The following is a 21014-nucleotide window of genomic DNA, read 5'->3' as shown; positions in this document are numbered from 1 at the left end:
TTACACATGAAATACTTAAAACTGATGTTCAATAAGAACAGCAGCCAGTTAGCTTAGCTTAGCATAGAGACTGGGAACAGGGGGAAACAGCTAGCCCAAAGCTCACTAATTAACAAGTTCTAGCCATACAAAAACTTATATGCAAAAACAACAATTTGTGTTTTTGCAGGGCATTATGTGCCAGACTGTTTCTGGGCTGGAGTCGGAGCTGGTTGGCTGGTGACGGTGAAAACAAGACTACCAGTGCCTGGCAACTTCATTTTATTTAATGACTTAAATAAATGAGATACGTGATAATTAGTGAGTTTTAGAAGTGCTGGTGGGCTGATTTTTTATCTTCGGACAGAGCCAGGTTAGCTGTTGTCCAGTTTCCAGGCTTTATGCTAAGCTAACCATCTGGTGGCTATAGCTTCATATAAATATGAGAAGGGTACTGATCTTCGTGCAGCAAGAAAACAAATAAGTATATCTCCCAAAATGTTGAATTATTTCTTTAATTGCAACAGAGTTTTGTACAATTTAACATGATATGATACAATCATATCAGCCTGATGCAATTCCATAAAAAGTTGATATAGAGTAATCTATATGTGTCTTCTTTTTATTTTACAACTGATATAATCTGTTTGACCTTAAATTCTTCTATTTTTGAATTTCATTAGTTAACTGATCAGGGGCAATGCTCACAGAGGAATGTTACAAAGACACCCTAAACAACATATCTTACACACAACATATAAAAAAGGATTGTGCGGACAACATGGTCACGGCTTCCTCTGAGCAAACACAGAAATGGTTTCCTGCCTCAATCAGGTGATTGGATAATTGATTGAATCAGTTGGTTAACTGTACTGGCGTGACCAACAGACTGCAGAGGAGACGGTTCCCAAGGAGAACACATAAACTTACTGTATTGCTGCAGTTTCTCAGTGTACTCCAGCTCTGAGCCGCTGCGCTGCTTCCTGTAAACAAGCAGCACATAAACAAAGTCACATTCACATAATCAGTCTTGACCCTTTCAAGGTACAGCGAATCAAACTAATATCTAACATTACTATCAGATGAATCCACATACTGCCAGAGAAAGAACACACAGAGCAGTTCTGTTTCTTTTTTCTTCCAAAGCTCCTTTTTGAAGCTTAAGAGTAAGTATACACCCTTTGAAAGCATGTAAAAATTTAATGAGCCTCTTTGTTCAGACTCTAACTAACAAAATGAAACATGTAGTTCAGGCTGTCAGTAATAAAAATCAAACACTTACTTAAGGCAGACAACAGCGATTACCACCAAGGCAACAATGACCACCAGACCTGCGGAGGCCGAGCCGATGATGAGAGGCAGCTGGTCCTGCACTGACTTCTGAGGGTCACCTGGACCAGATAACACACACAGACACAAATGAGTAAATAACAGCTGAAAAACGACTTGAGGGATTAGAGGGTAGCCTGTGCTGCATGGGTAATGGCTACCAATTAAGGCAGCCATAAAAACTATTAAGTCTGAACCCTCATCAAGAAAACTGTAGCAGCAGATCATCAAGAACAGAAGCAGAGAGGTTGTCCGTACTGTGTAGGCTGGTGCTGAAATCCATGGGGTTGCTGTAGCGTCCGTATCCAGCAACAGTGCGAGCTCGGACCTGCACCACGTAGGGTGTGGCGGCCCTCAGCCCCTCCACCCTGGCTGAGCTGCGCTGGGATGTTACAGTGTGCGACATCGCCTGGCCCTGAAATACAACAAAAGACCTTTATAAAGTAGCAATTGTCAAGTTCTTCCTGATAATTTTCAGATGCCACATGTGAGGAATCCAGCTTTTGGTTCTCAGTTAACATCATGATAAAAAACTAAATTGGGCCACTGATGACAATGAATAAATGACCCTTTTTTAGCCTAAAGCTGAATGTTTTGCTTGCTAGCAAGACAATGTAACTATATAGTTAAAAGTTGAATTCATAAAACGCACTTTTGCTCATTTCAATACACACAGGGGTTTTGCTGCTATAGCCTCAATTGGTCTGGTATGAGAGGTAGCTTATGTTAGCTTATGTTAGCTAACATAGGTTACTGCTGAGTAACTGATATTACTGAGTCACTTTGCTGATCATATGACTCTTCTCTTCTTGTGTGACTGACTACATTTTGGAATTAGCCGTTATCCGGTAATTGTCACTTGTGACCACAGTGGTTGCTGTTTAACATAAGTTACACTGACTATATTTACATGTACAAAATATTCCAGTTTTTGCCCTTATTCTGAAAAAGACAATATTCCTACTAAGCTGTTTACATGGTTAATGAAAATGAATATTCCATTAATATTTCCGTTTACACGCAGAGGGTTTTCAGGGTTTCCCTCTGCTCCAGTGGGAACTGGATTCACAAGATCTCCACAGGCAGTTAAGTAAACCAGCGAGGTGGAAAACATTAGTGAGTTGCTGCCAGATATTTATAAGTGATATTGATATGAGTGATATAAATTTATAGTTACAGGCACATCCAGTACCAAGGTTATCCCATGATGTTTACTTCACTGCTGAGTGTTTTTGGTGCATCACACCGAGTCGTCACTGTCAGTCTATGGCTGCATGTCAGGATAATAACCAATCCCCTCCGTCCCCGTCATGGAGAAGGTACGCTTTGTTTTTCCAGCCCGCCCTGAACAGCTCTCTGCTCTCCTCTCATTCCTGTCCTCTGTCTGCCTTCCCACTCCAGCGCAGAAGTGCTTTACACAGCCAGCCCGTCATGCATCTCTATCCCAGACTCCCCAACTAACTGTTGGCTAGTTGGTTTGTTTACAACGCACGGGGCTGATCGCAAACAGGCAAGAGGCAGTGTGTCAAAAACTGCGGTTAAAACCCCAAGTGAGACACATATTCTGAATGCGCTGTATACATGTCCAAAGAATGCTCCTAAAACCCGAATAATATTGGCTTATCCCACGTGTACTACATTCTGAATAAGGCCAATTCGGAATATCTAAACGTAATATGCTGTTTACATGATCCGTATCAAATTCGGAATATTCTTATATTCGGAATAATAGTGGAATATTACCGTGCATGTAAATGTAGTCGCTGTCTAAGTATACAGCTATGTAGCTTTTCAAAAAATAAATAACACAGTAATCCTCAAACAAAGAAAAAGTTTAATTCATAAGCAATAAAACAAAACTTCCTCATTTCATTAGACTCAGTTTCTTTTGATGGCTAACCTTAGTTAACGTTAGCTAACTCTAGTTAACGTTAGCTAACTTGTAATAGATATTGATAACCAACACAACTGAGTCAGTTTGATTTTATGATGCTTCTCGACTTGTGCAACTGCTACACTACGTTTTAGCATATAGCCATTATCCCATATTTATAGCTTGTGACAACAGTGGTTTAGGAAAGTAAAATATTTTAAGGTAAAAGCCATGTTCAGACAGAAATTAGCAGAGCGAAAAACAGCTCCCTTCAATTCAAAGCAGCATAATCTGGAAACACACTGTTGGCCAATCATGTCCTGTTAGACTTTACTTTTACCATCAAAGGTATTAAAATGGCCATATATATCTGCAGGGCATTACTAGGAAATTTGATCAATATCAATGACTCAACACTCACACCAGTGGCTGAAACTGACCAGTACATACTCCAACAATAGAAACTTGTACATTCCCCCAATCTCCCACACACATCATTTCAAAATTACATTTCTCAGCATCTACAAAAATGTTGCCCTCTGCACAAGGCTGGAAAAGTAGATTTTCAAATTCAATAAGGCGCACTGTCACCTCCATTAAGGCAACAGCTAAAAAGTCAGTGCTTACCCTCTCATGGTATTTAATCTCATAGTCGAGGATGACCCCGTTGGGTTTCTCAGGGGGCAGCCACGACAGGCTGAGGGTGTCTGAGGTGGAGCGCATCAGATGGACGGTCGGCACTGCTGAAGGTGCTGCGGGTGGACATCAAAGAGGAGACAAATTTACATTTTACTGTTAGGCACCAGAAAGTTACTTCACCTACGAGTGTTGGGATTGTCACTTCAAGTTCTGAGTCGCCAGGATCTTCTCTTATTCACAAACAATCACAGTAAGATAATCATTATTCAAAATTCTCCAACCGGAGTGGTTTTAGAAAAACGGTACATGTTTCACCTTCACTGTTCTGCAGTTTATTGATTTGTGAGGCCTGAAAGTGACTCAATTGACAGTCATTGTCCTGGGTCCATAAACTGCAGTAAGGTGGATTAAGTGCAGGTTAACTGGGAGAGTAATTATAGTCTATGAAAGGTGCTGAGCAGTTTGGTTGATGATGACGCTGCAAATATTAAGAGGAGATGTTCAAAGGTGACATTGTCAAGATGCCTGGTTGACAATGTGCTGAATGCTGACGGTGGAGATAAAAAGTATACTTTGCGTTTTATCTGCCTGTCTCAGAAAAGAAGAGAATTTTTTTTTCCATCTGTTGCTCCCACTGAGCTTGTTCAACAATCTTTTTTGCAAGTGTTAATACCACTCTGGATACTGAGAGCTCATTAAGACACTCACTAACATTGACTGAATGTAGGATCCACTAACCAGCCTGTTTCATCGTGATGTTAAGTGGTATTGATCAGGGTAAGCTATATGAATTAACTTTGGTTTGTGGACACATTCAATGTCATTGACAGATCTTCTACTGACCGGCTTGGTTAGTGGTGATGTTGACTGTGGAGTAGCTGGGTGAGGTGGGGTTCTTCCCGGAGACCCCGTTGACAGCCTGCACCTCGAAGCTGTAGCGGGTATGAGCCTGCAGATTCCTCACCACCACCTTCCTCTGCCTCAGCCCCAGCCTGCGAGGAGCGATGTCCACATTGTCGTCGCAGCGTGTGCAGGGACTCCGGTCTCGCAGACATTTCTTACACACCACGTTATACACCAGGTCGCTCCTCCCACCTGTGTCCTCGGGTTCCTCCCACTCCAAGGACAGCGAGGTCTCATTCACGCTGGATATAACGTTGCGAGGCGCTGAGGGGATAGCTGCACAAACACACACACACACACGTTAAAGAAGGTGGGCAGAGTAAAGAAACATACAACATAGGCTTTAGTCATGCTCCCTATGCAGTGCTTACATTATCTTCCCTCCACAATGATGACAGAGAAAAGCTTAATACCTATATAAGAAGGCAACAAGGCGTAGTACTTAATGTACAGAAATAGGCAAATATCATAATCCTCTTCTGTTTATAGAGGCCTTTTGCACAAATAAAATGCTCCACACAAATCCTCAAGATGCAGCAACGCACGTGGATACATGTAAAACACCACAATAGGGAAAAATCTTTTCATGGTGCAAATAAATAAATCAACACATTCAGAAACAGGAGGATAAATACAACTTGTCATGCACAAACAGAACACTCATCATCATTTAGTAATGTTCCTTAAAGAAAAGCAGAATCCTGTGCAGCTCTGCAGTGTGACCATTTCTATGCATAAACCTTCTCGGTGCTTGTGGAACTGGGCTAATCCACTCTGATAGAAAGTCATGTTCTTATATCAGTATAACCCAAGGCCACCGCGTTTCAATAAGCAGTGCCGCGTTTTGAGTGACAAGTGTTTGAAACCTGGATAAAGTACGATAACTACAGAGGGAGGCAACAAAGATTGCTTCTGCAAACGCGCTTTTCATCCTATTACAGCGAAAAAAAAAAAGAGAAGGGCTCTCTCTCTCTGAGCTTCCAGTGGCAGAAAGTCTAACCTGTCTCGAAGCAAAAAGAGAGAGAGAGAGAGAGAGAGAGAGAGGGAAGGGAAAGCTCTCAGGGCATCGGCTCTTCTCGGCCAAATATGCCTGTCCGCTGAATTCAGCCCCTCAGCCGGCTTGCTCTGAGCCGCAATTCCACTCGCCCTGTCCTTTCTAATTAGGCAGAATCAGTTCAGAGTGGAGGCTCTTCTAATTGGACACCCATCTAAAACACACGCTGAGCCCAAGCTGCCGGCCATTGACTGGCTGAGCCTCGCTTGTGCAACACACCGCTTCCAACACAAAGCACAGGCTGCCTGGCACAAGCTCTGACAGACCGCAGGGACAGAACTGTCAGGCCTGTGTGTGTGTATGTATGTGTGTGTGTGTGTGTGTGTGTGTGTTTAGTTGGAGGTGGTGCTTGTGTCCCTGCCCAGCCTGTCTGTGCGCGCTGGTCAATGTCAGAGTCCACACTGTTCCTGTGACGAGGATCTGGGGAAGACAGTCGCGGGCTGCGTGTGTCATTTAATGCGGCGAAAAGCCCCTAGGGGGTGATTTTACACAGTCAAGGCAGCACATCGCTCTCCATCAGCACAACTGCTGGGACTTCTCTTAAAGGTCTGGACAGGCTGGTCAACACCAGACCGGCTTAGTTACCACATATCCATTTGAAACATGCAGCTGCAGATTTGTCATTTGAAACAAAATGACAGCGAGAACCTGGCGCTGATAACCTAGTACATTACTGGAGTCCTTGTCTTACTTTTCAAAAAAAGACTCAGCACTAAAAAACCTGAGGATTTTTTCAGTCTGTGCAGCAGAGGATGACTTACTGGTGCAGGCAGAGTCAGGGGGGTCACTGTCAGCACGGTAGAAACCATTCTGGCAGGGGCAAATATTGGCTCCTCGGGCGCTGGTGCGACTGTTGGAAGGGCAGGGAGCACAGGATCCCTCCCCGAATTTGGATTTGAAAGTCCCAGGGATGCAAGCTAGATGAAAGGGAGAGAAAATAAAAAAAAGACAATAAGGACAAAAAATAAAAACTTAACAGAGCTGTCACTCGTGTAAAAGACAAGCAGCTATCACATCTGTCACGGATCAAAAAATGTACGGACGGAGCCTGATATTTATGGAGAAAATGTTGATACGTAAGTGAGGAATGGCGAACACACGAGCATAAGGTCTTATCTATACATTTGCATCTGCTCTCTCATTTTCACACTCCACTCCAGGTGACATTAATCTCCCACCAAAAAGAGCACCGGGTTGACAGCAAAGTTTCATGTTGAAGAGGAGGAAAAGGAGGATAAAGATGGAGATAGACTGCTGACAGGAGATTGCTGTTGTCAGACAAACAGGGATGGAGAATGCTTCTGAGAAAAGGGATACACCCTAAACCCATCAATCAGTGTCTGTTCAGTCCTCAGCTCTCCAAACCACACCGCTGCATACAAACAAGGCCTCTAAATGCATGCAGAGCAGCTCCATAATAAGCCAATAAATCAATTCAAATGAAGGGACATCAGACCAGACATAAATTAGCTGAGATGAGTTATTAGAAAAATATACAAAGTACGGTAATCTTAGACGATGTGTCCAAGCATTTCATTTGAATTCCAAAGTGTCACGCAGAAGGTTGGCTGATATCAAGTCTAAAGGATAAACCAGCATAAGCCGAGACTAAAGAAGGATTCAGATAAAGGGGATTAGCAGCAAAAGGTTTGGATATATCAGCCTCCAGAGCCCCGCGTTTTACTGTTTGCCACATTCCTAACTGATGGTGTAAAAGTGGGGTCTCTGGCAAACATCTGTCCTGTCAGCGTGAGGGCTCATAAAACGCAGTCAGTGAGAGAGAAAGTGTGTGATTAACTAGTTGGGCTAAGTGGTCTTTCCATCCTAATTCCCAACAATGGCACTTTTAGGAAAATCAGCGCAGCTAATGGCCCCCGCATTGTAGCTCTAAAACCGTGCAATAAATAGCAAAAGAAGATAAGATGAAAATGTACTCTTTTTTTTTTTTTCTCTCATAATGCACCGAGACCTTTAGGCCCTACACTCTCTGATCTGATTTATTTTTCTTCTATTACACAGTGCATCATCATTATATTTTATTTGTTTGTTTTCCTCGCTTCTTTCGAGAGGGTGCTGAATCACCCCCACTGTCTTGCTTCAATCCATTAACCTCTTTGGAGGGCACGATGATTTCCCTGTTTTTGATACACTAATGTTTCCCTCTCTTCTAATGTCGGTCTCTCTTCCGCTCCTCTTTTCTCCTCTGCTCTTCTTCTCTGCCTTCTCTCCATCTCATGCGGCGTTTGGCTCCGAGCGGCGGCGGGACTGAGGTAAGAAATGAAATGTCTCAGTGATTAATGTTAGCGTGGCAGTGTTGGCTCACGTTGGTCTGAATGGTGTTAATGAGTGTGGCCGCCTGTAGATTAACTAACGGGAGGCCGCGGAGGAAATTACACTTCCTCATCGCAACCGCTGGCTGAGGCCCTAGAGAGCTTTTTATCAGGCATTGGCGGCAAGCTTTTAACCTTGAGCCGCCAAATGGCAACGAATGAGCTCTCCAGCGCGTGTTAGACACTATTTCTCACGCCCAGGTGAGAGAAGGCTTTGCTTGTCTGTCTTTGACTTCCTGCAGCCCTCCTCCCTTTTCATTCTTCCTCTTTCTGCAGCTGTTTCCGTCCCATCCTTGGCAATGTGCACCTTTTAACTCGCGCTATCTCTCTTTCTCTGTTAATATCTCTTTTCTCTGGGCTCCAAACGCCTATCCCTCCTATTATCTGCATTTTCCTCGCGCAAATCTATTGGCTCTCCATTTTGTGCCTTCCCACTATCTTTCTCTCCCTTCTGTCCTGCTCTCACAATATTTGTATGCTGCTCCTCTCTGCAACACCTCATTAATTCATACTCTCCTCCACCCTCCTTCACCCCCTTTCAGGAGCCACACAATAAATGCAGAGAAGAGGGCACAGACGGAGGTGACTTGCACTGAGCATATAAAGGAGGTTTGGTTAAATAAAAGTCCAAATGTCTGTTAAATACACATACCCTGGCACTGAGTGCTGTCTGCAGAAGGTTCGAAGCCAGCGACGCAGGTGCACGAGCCCACGGGAACCATCCACTCGCCGTCCCCGTTGCAGTAAAGTTTCAGAGGGACAGACACCTCCATGGCGTTGGTCACACAGGCCCCCGGAGCAATCACTAAGGAAGTAGCTTCTGCACCTGTAGCAGTCTCAGGGAAGACGGCGAAATTGGCAATGGTGGTGGAGCACTTCTTGAAGAAAACCCTGACTGAGATGAGTGACATGCAGGCGCCGAGGTCCTGGAATGCCAGGTAGAAGCCGGCCTTAGAGAGCGGACCGAAGCTGCGTACTTTGGTGTTGATCCTTCCCGCTTCCAGAAGAGAGAAACTCTCATCTGGGGCTATAGTATCCACCTTCACATATGGGTTCTCCCTCCACAGAGGGCTGGTGTCTGTAGCTGTGTCCCCTTCTGACTCATAGTAAAACAGATTAAAGGTCTCTTTACAGGAGCCCGGGATGTTGGGGATGCTGGCGCAGTCACGGACGGAAAACTTGAGCTCCACGTAGACACGCAGCACGCCCTTGCGGGGGATAAAGTCTGTCCTCAGCCAGTTGTTCTGGTTGGGCTGTCGGACATTACACACCTGGTAGGTTCTGATTGGGCTCATGGAGTCATCATAGCCACTAACCTCCTCCCACTGTGGAAACAACAGAGACATACTGTGACACAAGAGGATATGACAGCAGGGAAATTCAGAATCTGAAAGACAACTGATGGAGGCAATGAGTAGAATAAAGTTAAGCGCATTTTAATTGATAATCTAATGTTTTTTTCTTAATGTGATAACAGTCCTACTTCTCATTGAGAAACAACTGAACTCACTTATCTAATATGTTGTTAATTAATAGTGAGTAATGTTAAATGCAGAGCAACAGAATGGAAACCATTCAAGCATACAGGGCATTAAAAACAGTAAAGTGAAATCTGATATACACATAATATAAAAATGCAACACACACATATTCCCACAGTGTGATGTGTATGTGCGGCCTGTGAGGAATCATTTGCAGCTAAAATGTTTCTAATTGCATGAATCATTCAGAAAATTCCAATCATTACGGACTATTAATAGAAAACATTTCCCCATTAAAACACATTTCACGCATTATGCCTATTTGACTAACAGTTATGATGCTGATCACGTGTCAGCAGTTTGGAGGTTGTTTTGCATCGAGGATCATCATAAATACATTGGTGAGGGCTTTATCTACCTGTAAAAGCTATGAAATAAACCACAGACGCGTCTATAGGAAACAGCTATTATGTCTATAACTGCTGCAGAACAGATCGAAACAGACTCAAAAGGAGATTTGGTGTCTATAACATATACATTTGTTATCTGCACTAAGAGATGAGAGTATAAAACTGTACATCCTCATATATCTATAATACAAACAGTAAGTTATTTATTAAAATGGCCATCTAAATGCAATGCTGTGAGTGTGATTGCACCATGGCAGCACTCCTGAGCACTTCAGGTTATACAGATTATATTATAGTTATTTTCTCATGCCCACACATATAGTCTGAGTGCAGGTATTTGCATCTGTTGTGTTTAATATACCAGGTAGATTGATGTCTTTTTACCTCATGTAGCTTTCACTTTAGTAATTTAATCATTGATTGATTGATTTTTTTAATATGTGTCAATATCAAAAGATCGGAACCATGGATAGTTTTATATGGTGTTAACAGTGGTATTGGTAACTAACATTACAGTCTATGATAAATGGTCCAATTGGTCAATAAATTTAGTCCATTAGGAAATAACCTTGTGAGAAGTCAATCTTTTTTGATTTTTTTCCTAATTCCCCCATGGACTGAATGCTTCGTTTCCATAACAAATGAGGTTCCTAGAAATTGATTATTTCAACTGGAAGAAAATAATGCATAACTCATCTCACGTCTCTGAGCTCCTGTGCAATTTATTCCCAAACGATGAGCCCAAGAGTCAGCATTAGATGTCGTAAATCACCGGCAACACGTTGATGCACTACCTGACAAATATGATAATTGCCGGCCCCCGAACGTATGGGCTTGTCAGGCATGAGGAGAGGGGCTGCCTCACCAGTCGTGACATATGACTTCATGGATGCTAGGACATTCAGACTCGGCCCTTGTAGGGAAAGGAAAGAGCCGGGGCTGCCGAAGATCGTTTCCATGGAAACCCACCATTTCCATTGACTGACTTTGCGCTCACGTAGCGAAGACAAATTACACTGGCCGGGAGTGGGGGAGGTCTGTCAGGCTGTTAGCCCTGGGGTCAAATTCATGTTGTTTTATTTTCTCACCATTCCTATAGGGGGTATCAACTGAAAACCTTAATTTCTGCCTGTAATGCGCTCTTGGGCCCATATTATAAAAGACACAGACACATGCTTTCAATTATCAGGCTCTCTATCCTGGGGAGGCGTGCAAGGTGGAGCCTACCTAATAGTCCTCACACACTGGGGGATTTTCTTTTTGTATCTGCATGTTTGCTCACTTGTTTGTTTAGATTCTTTGCAGTTCATCAAGCATTTTACATTTTGCTAAATACTGAAAATCTACTGAAAAAATTTCTTCCCCCACAATGTCACACAGTGTGTTTCTCATTTGTTTTTTAGTATCCAAGAAAGCAAACATACACTGCAAAAACAAAGATATAAAACAGTAGGAGGTGAGCTGTTCAAGGAAGACTGGGCTCTATTAACTAGCAAATGGAACAAACGTTATTAAAGAAAAAAAGGGCAGACAAAAGAAACCAAACACACACACGCACACACTTACTCACCCCGCTCTCTGGAAATGTGGTCCAGGCTAGCTCTGTGGTTGCCCACCGACTGTCCATAAGGGTTTCTGCAAATTAAGAGTAGGAGGAAGGTTGACAAACTGGTATTAAATGGTGTGAAGAGGGAAAAGCAAATTGCTGTACAGCATTAAAGACCACACACACACACACACACACACACACACACACACACACAGACACACAAGTTCCCTCCCTCTGCTTGACAAAGGATGCAGGTAAAACTTCCTCTCCCTCTCTTTCATAACCTCCACCCACATGCACTCAGATTTTGAAAGCCTCGCTACTCTGACAATCACGGCATATCTGTGATGCCGCCTAATTAAGGCTTTCTCTCTCTGAAAAATAAAAATGTGTATTTGGCACACGCAAATGCACTTCTTTCAATGTTCCTTTGTGGAGATAAGAACAAAGCATCCTCAAAAGATGCCTTCAGAGGGTTCAGAGAGGTCATATAAGCACCGGGGCATAAATCTGACACCTGAAATTCGACTTAAGACGTTATCTCAGAGGTCGTTTTCTTCACCTACGGCTGTTTACGACTTTGCGAGGAGGTGAGAGCAGGACAGACAATCAGAGGACAGATGAAGAATAAACAGCAGGATCAATGGGCATTGTTGTCAGCTTGCCAATCAGTTGTCGCATGGTCCAGTGAGTTCACTACACCTCAGAAGAACCAACCTCTCAATGTTCTCAACATACAGCTGTTGCCGTGTTGACTCCCATTGTTATGTTGCTGTTAGCACATAATTACTGAAACAATTACACTTTCTTCATGGAGACTCAATGACACGACGCCTGCTGTGCACCATTTGCTCACAAGTCGTTGATAACGGCGCTAAAGGAGGGTGTGAGAGGGTAAACAAATAACATGTCCTGTGTAGAAAAACAGTAACATGGCAGTAAAATGAAGCTGCGCTCTTTCCAAGAAATGTGGCTTTTTGTTCCGGGCCCATACTGTTGGTTGATGTTTTTGTTTCAAAGGTAGAAGACAATGCAGTTAAAAGTACAATGTGTCCTTGGCTTAGTGTGTCAATAATAGACGTTGTTTGATTGAGTGAATAGATCACTGGTCCATCTGTAGCTGCTGAGCTGGAGATTGCACAGTGTTTACAGTCTGTGCTGCAGTGTTCATTAGAGAAACCACAATGGCTTATTTTTCCTTTTAGAAGACTGAGGGATAATGAATAGTGATCTGTGCATCCAACAAGATAGATTACATCTGAGGGATTCAACTGAGTCAACAGTGTATTTGAATCCTAACCAAAGACTGTAGAAAGATGCAGGTAGTGAGAGAAGTAAATACAGTTCTCTGTCCTCGTTTTACATCTCTGTATGGTGAAACTCACACTGCAGTCATAGAGGAAAAACTAGTAAGATTTGTTTCTATGCAAATTTGCCTGCTTTGTGTGTTAATGGAAGCACGAGTTGACAACTAGTATCTGATGTACAGGGATAAACTACTTGTGTAATGCTCTCAGAACCATTTGTTCCTCTTGAAAACAATGGTTAGTTTGGCAGATCATAGTCCAAGGTTGGGAACACTTAACGAGAAGGGTACAAAACAGATGCTACAGTAATGCATAACCAAAGCATGATTCATGAGGATTTAATGCATGAATTAACGTGAATTCCTGTTGCTCACCATTAAAAAATGAGCAGGTCAAAATTAGTTTACGTGATTTGTTCACACAATTACCATCGGTGACCACTGGGTCATGCAGCAACATATAAATGTTTGTAGAACTGCAACGATTAGTCGATTAATCAATTAGTTGCCAACCATTAAATTAATCGCCAACTATTTTGACAATCGATTAATCTTTTTGAGTCATTTTTTTTAAGAAAATAAAAGTCCAAATTCCCTGATTCCAGCTTCTCAAAGGTGAATATTTTCTGGTTTCTTTGGTCCTCTTCTATGACAGTAAACTAAATATTTTTGGGTTGTGGACTGTCGGGACAAAAGAAGACATTTGAGGATGTCATCACCTTGGGCTTTGGAAAATGTGATCAACATTTGTCACTTTCACCACTTACATTTTATACACCAAACAACTTCGAGAAAAATCGAGAAAATAATCAACAGATTAATCAATGATGAAAATGATCATTAGTTGCAACCCTAGATGTTTGTATTTGACCACCGCTTTGATAAAAAAAACAGCTTCATATTTCTATTAAAACAGGTACTGCTCTGCTTTCATAAAGGCTGATCAAATGCACGGATCTGAAATGCTTTTTTCTATGTAACTGGATTCCAGTTCATTTGATGGCATATAAATCAAAGTAACTGTGAAAAAACAATCATTAATAGATGGTTCATTAAGCATTAACTAAACATAAACACTAGTCTCAGTCATGACACATCCTGCATTAATTCATGCATTAAATCACCATAAATCAGGCTTAAGTCATGTATAGAATGCAATATTTCAAGAGATGAAAAGTGAGTGGGTAGGTTTGAATAAACAGATGAATAGCACTGCATAAAGTAAAAATCGTTCAATTTAAAAAGAAATAAGTGGCTCAGTCTTTGTGGATGGTGGGGATCACATTTATCTCTGCATGACATTTAATAACTAATAATCATGCACAAAAGAAATTTGGCACTACAATAACTGACAGGGCTTTAAATACAAAAGCAAAGTCTTGTAGCTCGTTTCTAAAAGACTTCTCAGTCTTCTAAAGACATGAACGACAGCAGTTAATAACTTCAGTTGTCGAGTTTAAATACACGATTGGGAACGAAGTTGTTTTACTGATTAGCACGACTTGAGCCGGAGAGGAGGAACTAATCAGTACAACTAATCAGTGAATCAGCGGCTGTTGTGTTTGCTTGGCTACACTCGGTCCTCGGTGGCACACAGCTGACTGCTGCTGGACTACACGCTGCTGATCCATGTATCACACTCGTCCCTTGAGTGTCTGATCCAGCTAACCACCGGTCTGACCTGATGCTCCTTTAAACAGTCTTCACCTCACACTATGCACATGCAGGGGCAGCAGGGTGACCATCCTGCATCTGTAAAAGCTAGGTTCAAGCCCCCATGAAAGCAGGATTTTACCCTGCTGAAGCATCCAACATCCCTAGCAGCTCCAGAGGTGTCCTCCCTGTGCAAGAAAAGTAAGGAATCCTGGTATTGTTACAAAAACTATTGTTACCCAGCAGGAGTGGATGACACTGTATATCCTCAAGCTTGACATTTAAGTTCAGGCTCGCTGTAATACACTAAAATTTCAGTACAATACAAAGGTTTTTGTTCATGCTATCGTCAACTCACTCAATCCTAGAAACCGGTTAAGATTGAAAAAGATCCCATTTGTTCCACAGCTCCCCCCTCTCTGTTAAATTTACAATGCCTTTGAGATTGCCTCGCTGCCATAACTCAAATCCAGAAATCTCCCCCCTCTCCCATAAAACTACAGCAGCGGTGGAGTCACTCTGCTCCTGGGTAAAGAAAACAATGCTGCAGTGGCAACTTTAGAGCATCACCACCCGTGGCATTTTGATCACCAGAGCCAAAATGCCACACATCTCTGAATTCTCAGTGCGCTTTGGGAGCTCACACATGCTTATGTTTTATTCACTTTGTGAGAGCGGGTGCATCATGAAAGGGAGGCCTCGCCTCGTACTACACTGACACTCGCTGCCAACAAGCAAACATATGAAATATTAACAGCCAAACATCATCATCATCAGTGATCGGAGGATGATCAAATGTGTGGATATAAATAGGTGAAGAAAATCTGAGGTTTAGGCTCAAACATTCGACTTCTGGACTCACACGGAGCAACGGTTCATTTGTACATAAGTGCATGTTTCTCTGTATAGAATCTCAGCGAGTGTGACGCTTCATTTGTCACTTGATGAGGAGTTTTTGAACAAGTCAAGCTGACCTAATTCCATCTCTCTTCCGGGCTGCTTACATCTGCCTTTACAGGTCAACAAATAATCATTCTTGCTGATATTCTGATTTATAGAAAGCAGGGAAATGTGAATAAAGCTCTCTTTCAACGTGAAAATCATCTAATGATTCTTCTACAGTACATACATCCTTTAGATTATTTCATAAATACTTTCTGAGTGGTCATCCGTCTAGTTTACGAGCTTTTAAAATAACAGTAAACACCGACTGTAAATGAGAGTAATACAGCATAAAAATGTCACAGTTGCTGAGGCTTTTACTGCAGTCTGTTGGTGCGAGCTGGAGATAACTCATCACTTGGAGCTTTTGTAAATAAGCACACACTTCAAGTTGCAGTCCAGCTTGCATCATCCATGCGCAAACACTTGCCAATCTGAAAAAACAAATTCCAGATTCCAGCCATGTGTTGAAATCTACCGAGTAAGCAGCTAAATAACGGCAGGCAACCCGCTGAAAAAGGCCTCCCTTTTCCACTCATTTAAACCCATCCGACGATCTGCCCTTCATGTTTATCCTCAGAGGACAAACATTAGTTAACCCCTGAGCCTTGAGTAACAGTAAGTGGCCGGGTTGGGAAACGGGCTGATCATCTCTGCGTGAGAGTCCACTGGGACTCGGAGGGCTGCTGCCGCTGCATTGATTTACTTGCTGACACCAGAATTGATGAGGGATCAGGCTGGCCATGGTCCAGGAGAGGCAGATTGGACAGGGAGGAAAAAGGAGGCAAAGCAGAGAAATGTAGCTACAGCTCAGAGAGGAGGAGCCGGGTGGGTGGGTGGGTAGCGGAGCAGGCAGAGGGTGGGCTTCTCCCCGGAGCAACAATCCCTCGGTGATGGAGAGAGCTTCGGGGGCTGCAGCATACTTGTTAAGCCATTGACCTTTAATTCACACTTGTCATCTAATATGTTTCACATGTGTGTCCCTGTGGCGCTTCAGGGGGGCCGGGATTGATCCGCTCTGGTCTGTGTTTAAGCGTCCACAGCACTGATTGGTAGTGGGTGAACCCAACCAGCAGGTTTTAAACCTTTTGGCGTGCATCATATGAGCAGTGTATTTCTATTTTACAGTGGCAGCAGAGGAAAAACCCACTCTGCTGTCTCTGTGGGCTGAATGGAACCTCTGTGGGGCTGTGGGGGGAGGAAAGGTGGGGCAGGTGGGCACCCTCACACTTAGCTTGTGGGTGTGACAACAACAGGGACAATAGCAACAGGGCAGTCCTTCAGCCGCAATGGGAACACTGGGATGTCATCACACACATACACACACACACACACATACACACACACACCAAACACACCACACACAGAGGGAACGGGACGTGCTGATACATGTGTACATGGATTAGAATCAGCAAGCAAATTGATACTCAGCATAATTGCCTATTTAACAGAGCGGGACCCGCATGATATTAACAGCTTTAATTAACCAAAACATGAAGGGAGTCTTGCTTACAGATCTGATTCCACCTATAGAAACATGCATAAATGACTGATGTGGTGATTAAACTGACGGGATGGACTGACCCAAATATGATTTAAATGATCAGATGTATACACACACTCTCTACTTTTTCTCTCTGTGCATTGTATATCTTGTATCTTGTGTTTTTATTGCCAAATTCAGATCCAGCTTAACAGTCCATTGTTCATCAGCGGGAGAAAAAAAAAAAAAGTAGTGATCAAAATATAAAGCGACATACCTTCTACAGCCAGCACCACAGGAACAATGAGGCTGCACACCCACAGCAAGTAATCCATTGTCATAAAACTGGCTTTTGCAACATGAATAAAGGTGTGTAGACTGGACCTTTCGGATGGATGGAGACTCAAACACAGACCACCGCAGCCGAGCTTTTTGTTCCTCTCCCAATTCTCATGTCTTCAGTTACCAGGAGGGCTCTCATCGCCCCATTTCTACCAAAAAAATCCACACAAAATAAGCAAACGCGTCTTTTTTTTTCTCCCCCATTCAACCAGGTCCCGTTATTCCTCCGGAGTTGTGAATGCGATGGTACAGGAGCGCTACACTGCGTCCTTTCTCAGTCTCATTCTCTTTATCTGACTTTACGGACACCGAGCCTCTGTCCAGGGGCGCATCTCTCGGCTGCTGCCCTCCCCGAGCAGAGGATGGAAACCTGGATCTGAGACCGTCTCTGTCCGCAGGGGGGGATGCAGTGTATGTACTTTGTATGTGTAAAGTCCACTTTGACCAAGCTGTTGCTCCTCTCCGAGGGATGTGCGTCGGAATGGCAGCACTGGGACAGAGACACAGAAGGGGGCTGGGGGCTCAGGCGGGGTCAAGACAGAAACAATGAACAGCCCGCTTCCAGTTGAGATTTTCAAAATGATAGCACACATTACTTTATTTATCAGGGGCAGCATCGATATGGTGTAAATGTGCCAGACTTAACCAAAAAACAGCATTGTCACTTTTTTAGTACCATTATAATTACAGTAAATGTAAAAGGGAAAATAATGTATGATGGTCTGTTGTATTATATTACAACCTCCTTGTCTCCTTAATTTATTGTGTCTTTTTATTGTGTGAATTCACTTCATAGTTAGCAACTATTTATGTTTGGTGCAGTCCATATAATATTCATTACTTTGTTATTATTGTTTTTGCATAAATCATTTGATTGTATGCAGTATTCTTCTTTATAGGCCTATAATATTCTACATCTGCTACTATAGCACTTTGATTTTCCTGCATGGGATCTTTATCTTATCTCATCTCAACAGAAAAGTCTGATTTGTATGTTTGATGTAGAATGTAGATAATCTTTACAAACAGCTGTGTTGCTTCTTTGATTGCAATTTACTTTCCCCCCTATTTTATAGCAGTCATCCTTCTTTATTATTCTATGTTGTGATGTTAATCACACATTTTCTGTGCCAAAGCAGTAATCACAGATTAGTTTGGTTATAATATATGCTAACAGACAATATAAATGAATGAATTGGGAATTTATTTCTTGAGGCTATTTTAGTTCAGACCAGCAACTTATATCTTAGCCCAGTGGTTCTCATACTTTTTCACGTCAAGGACCCCTAAACATTATTACACCTTATTACAGAAAGTATATGAAATCCATGATCAAAATAGTCATACATTCTGTCATTATTACTTATAGAGGGAATTACAGTAAAAATATTTTATTCCCCTTTTGCTGGGGCCCCCCTGGAACCCTCTCGAGGGCCCACTTTGAAAACCACTGCTTCAGTCTATTAGGCACTTCCTCATTACAAAATTCCAGTTTTTTTTTCACAATACAGTAAACTTCTGAACCATTGTTCATTTTTACACCTCATATTAATTAGATAGCAATTCAGCAGCTGTCCAAAGATGACCTCATCCTAAATGGTGATGTCATGGCAGATGTTTTCCATCACCTGTCTAATTACCTTGCTCTGACATCACTGGTTGGAGGTGACGTAATTCATCGCTAATTTATTCCATCAATCATCTATTCCCCCCAAATATTGTTTATCACGAAGCATATTGAACCTTCTATTGTGAAGTCAAAACAGCCACACTTCCGGCTTTCCTCCGGATGTCTCTGCTTCACTTGACGAAGCTGGCGGAGGATGAGGGGGTGAGGAGGAGGAGGAGGAGGAGGGTGAGGAGGAGGAGGAGGAGGCTTGTTGGCCAGCAGACTGAGGCGGCCACCAGCCCGCAGTGTTTGTCCGTCCTGGCAGCAGCTATCACCGGCCTGGACGCTCCGCTCACCGCCGTTAAGCGTCGATCAATTCTGTTATTAAATGGCTTGTGGTCGCACTGACGGAGAACGTCAATACGAGCGCTGATAACAATGGATAGACAGCGCCTCCCGCGGGTTATTGAGTAGCCTTTGAGGCTGATACTGCATAATAACCATCTGTGGGTTGCACATGGTGATTTAACAAAAGCAAATTCACAGATCTGACTCTGTCTTACCAAATCAATCAGGATGATGGAAATCATATTAAATATTAGAGGATTAGGCTATTTGATTAATTTCACAATAACGTAGACCTACAATAAGGCCACTGAAGCCTCATTATTGAGTAGCACAGACACGCTGAAGCCCATAGACATACAGTCAGAACACAGACGGGGTTTCCTTTTGGGGATTTTAAGAAAGGAGGTAAAGTTTACTACTCGTCAAAGTGATATCTTCAATGCAAAAGCAATGTCTTGACAGTCTGCCTCCCCTCGTTAGTTCATGTAATACTTTGACCTTTTGCAGTCTCTGTCTCACAGTCTCTCCTTTTAGGTCCCTCTCCACCGGACCCACCCAGTCTTTTGTCCCTCCGCGGGCTCCAGCAGAGAGTATGTGAGTGCTGGCTGGTAGTAGCTCTCAGCTCAGGGACAAGGCTCCCCTTCACACTGCTAATTCATCTGTCTGTACCCCCCCCCCCTCCCCCTCCCCTCCCTCCCACTGCTTCAACCCCCTCCCCTGCTGTACCCCTACACACAGGATCACACACACACACAAACACACACACACACACACACACAAAGTTTCCCCCCAAAAGTCTCTCTGTCTTACGAACTCAAGATCCCCCACCTAACCCCCCTCTCTCCCAAATCTTCACCCCCTCCGCTCCCCCCAAAGTTTCTTTGTCCCCCCGGCTTTGTGCACTAATTAACTACAGTTCAGTTCCCAGCAGGCTTGGGTCAGCCTGCACTACTGAAACCAGTGATGGACAGCTTCCTTTAACCAGCTATATTCAAACTAAGACAAAAAAAAAAGGACAGACAGTGTCCTTCATGGCAGCATCGGTACAGTCGTTATAAACAGGTCATGTAAATAATGACGTACAGAAAGTGCAGAAATCAGCTGCTGCTGCTGTATTTGTTAAATATCCCTCATTGACTGCAGTTTGCTTATTTATGTGTATTTTCTAAGAAGCTCCTTCGAGACTAAAGAGAGTGTTTTGACAAAATTCTGCTTGTGAATTCAGCCTCGCGACAGTCCTTGAATTCCCCCAGTATCCTAAAGCATACAGTGCAGGGAGGAATTTCAACCTGTTAATGGATTTTAAAAAAATCCAATATCACTGCCATGTTTTCTATTACTATGAAATATCCTGACAAGCAAACATTTGACTGATGGGGATTGCAGAGTGTACAAAGCCGATTAAATTTGATGTCCTTTTGTGGGGGGAAAAAAGTGTCCAACTTTATCTCTCTGACTACAGAGGGACCCCATGTAGTCATGCCTTCAAGTTCATCCGTGCTGTATCTTCAGGTGTTGTTCCACTGCAGACTCTGACCTCCTCAGATATGATGAACTGGCAGTCAAATCCCGAGCTTTACAGTTGCTGACTGGACTGGGATTGTGTGTGCTTCAGTTGTTGCTGTGACAGGTGGAATAAAGAATTGCTGCTCTGGAGAGTCTTTCCATCCTGCTGCAGATGAGAAATCAGTTCTTTACCTCAGGGGGAAAAATACATATTTTACAGAGCATGGAGAGGAGACATGAAGAGCCAAGGATGAGGTGGAGGGAATGAAAACTAGCTC

At 43.0% G+C, this 21014-nt stretch overlaps 1 protein-coding gene across 1 annotated transcript in view; it reads right to left on the bottom strand.

Annotated features, from left to right (window-relative positions):
* The window catches only part of ephb3a (eph receptor B3a), a 30339-nt gene extending 12536 nt beyond the window's left edge, over nucleotides 1-17803 (bottom strand). The window contains exons 1-9 of the mRNA XM_067605326.1: nucleotides 17209-17803; nucleotides 11569-11633; nucleotides 8760-9432; nucleotides 6539-6694; nucleotides 4664-4999; nucleotides 3809-3933; nucleotides 1567-1723; nucleotides 1262-1370; nucleotides 910-962 (exon numbers count right to left, since the gene is read on the bottom strand). Coding sequence (XP_067461427.1) covers nucleotides 910-962; nucleotides 1262-1370; nucleotides 1567-1723; nucleotides 3809-3933; nucleotides 4664-4999; nucleotides 6539-6694; nucleotides 8760-9432; nucleotides 11569-11633; nucleotides 17209-17272 — 1738 coding nt within the window. The 5' untranslated portion in view covers nucleotides 17273-17803. The remainder of the gene's footprint in view (nucleotides 1-909; nucleotides 963-1261; nucleotides 1371-1566; nucleotides 1724-3808; nucleotides 3934-4663; nucleotides 5000-6538; nucleotides 6695-8759; nucleotides 9433-11568; nucleotides 11634-17208) is intronic.
* Nucleotides 17804-21014: the final 3211 nt, after the last annotated feature.

This window comes from Thunnus thynnus, chromosome 12 (assembly GCF_963924715.1).
Source record: "Thunnus thynnus chromosome 12, fThuThy2.1, whole genome shotgun sequence".
Lineage (NCBI taxonomy): Eukaryota > Metazoa > Chordata > Actinopteri > Scombriformes > Scombridae > Thunnus > Thunnus thynnus.
The sequence above is the reverse complement of the archived record's forward strand: the minus strand, read 5'-3'. Positions and strand labels throughout refer to the sequence as shown.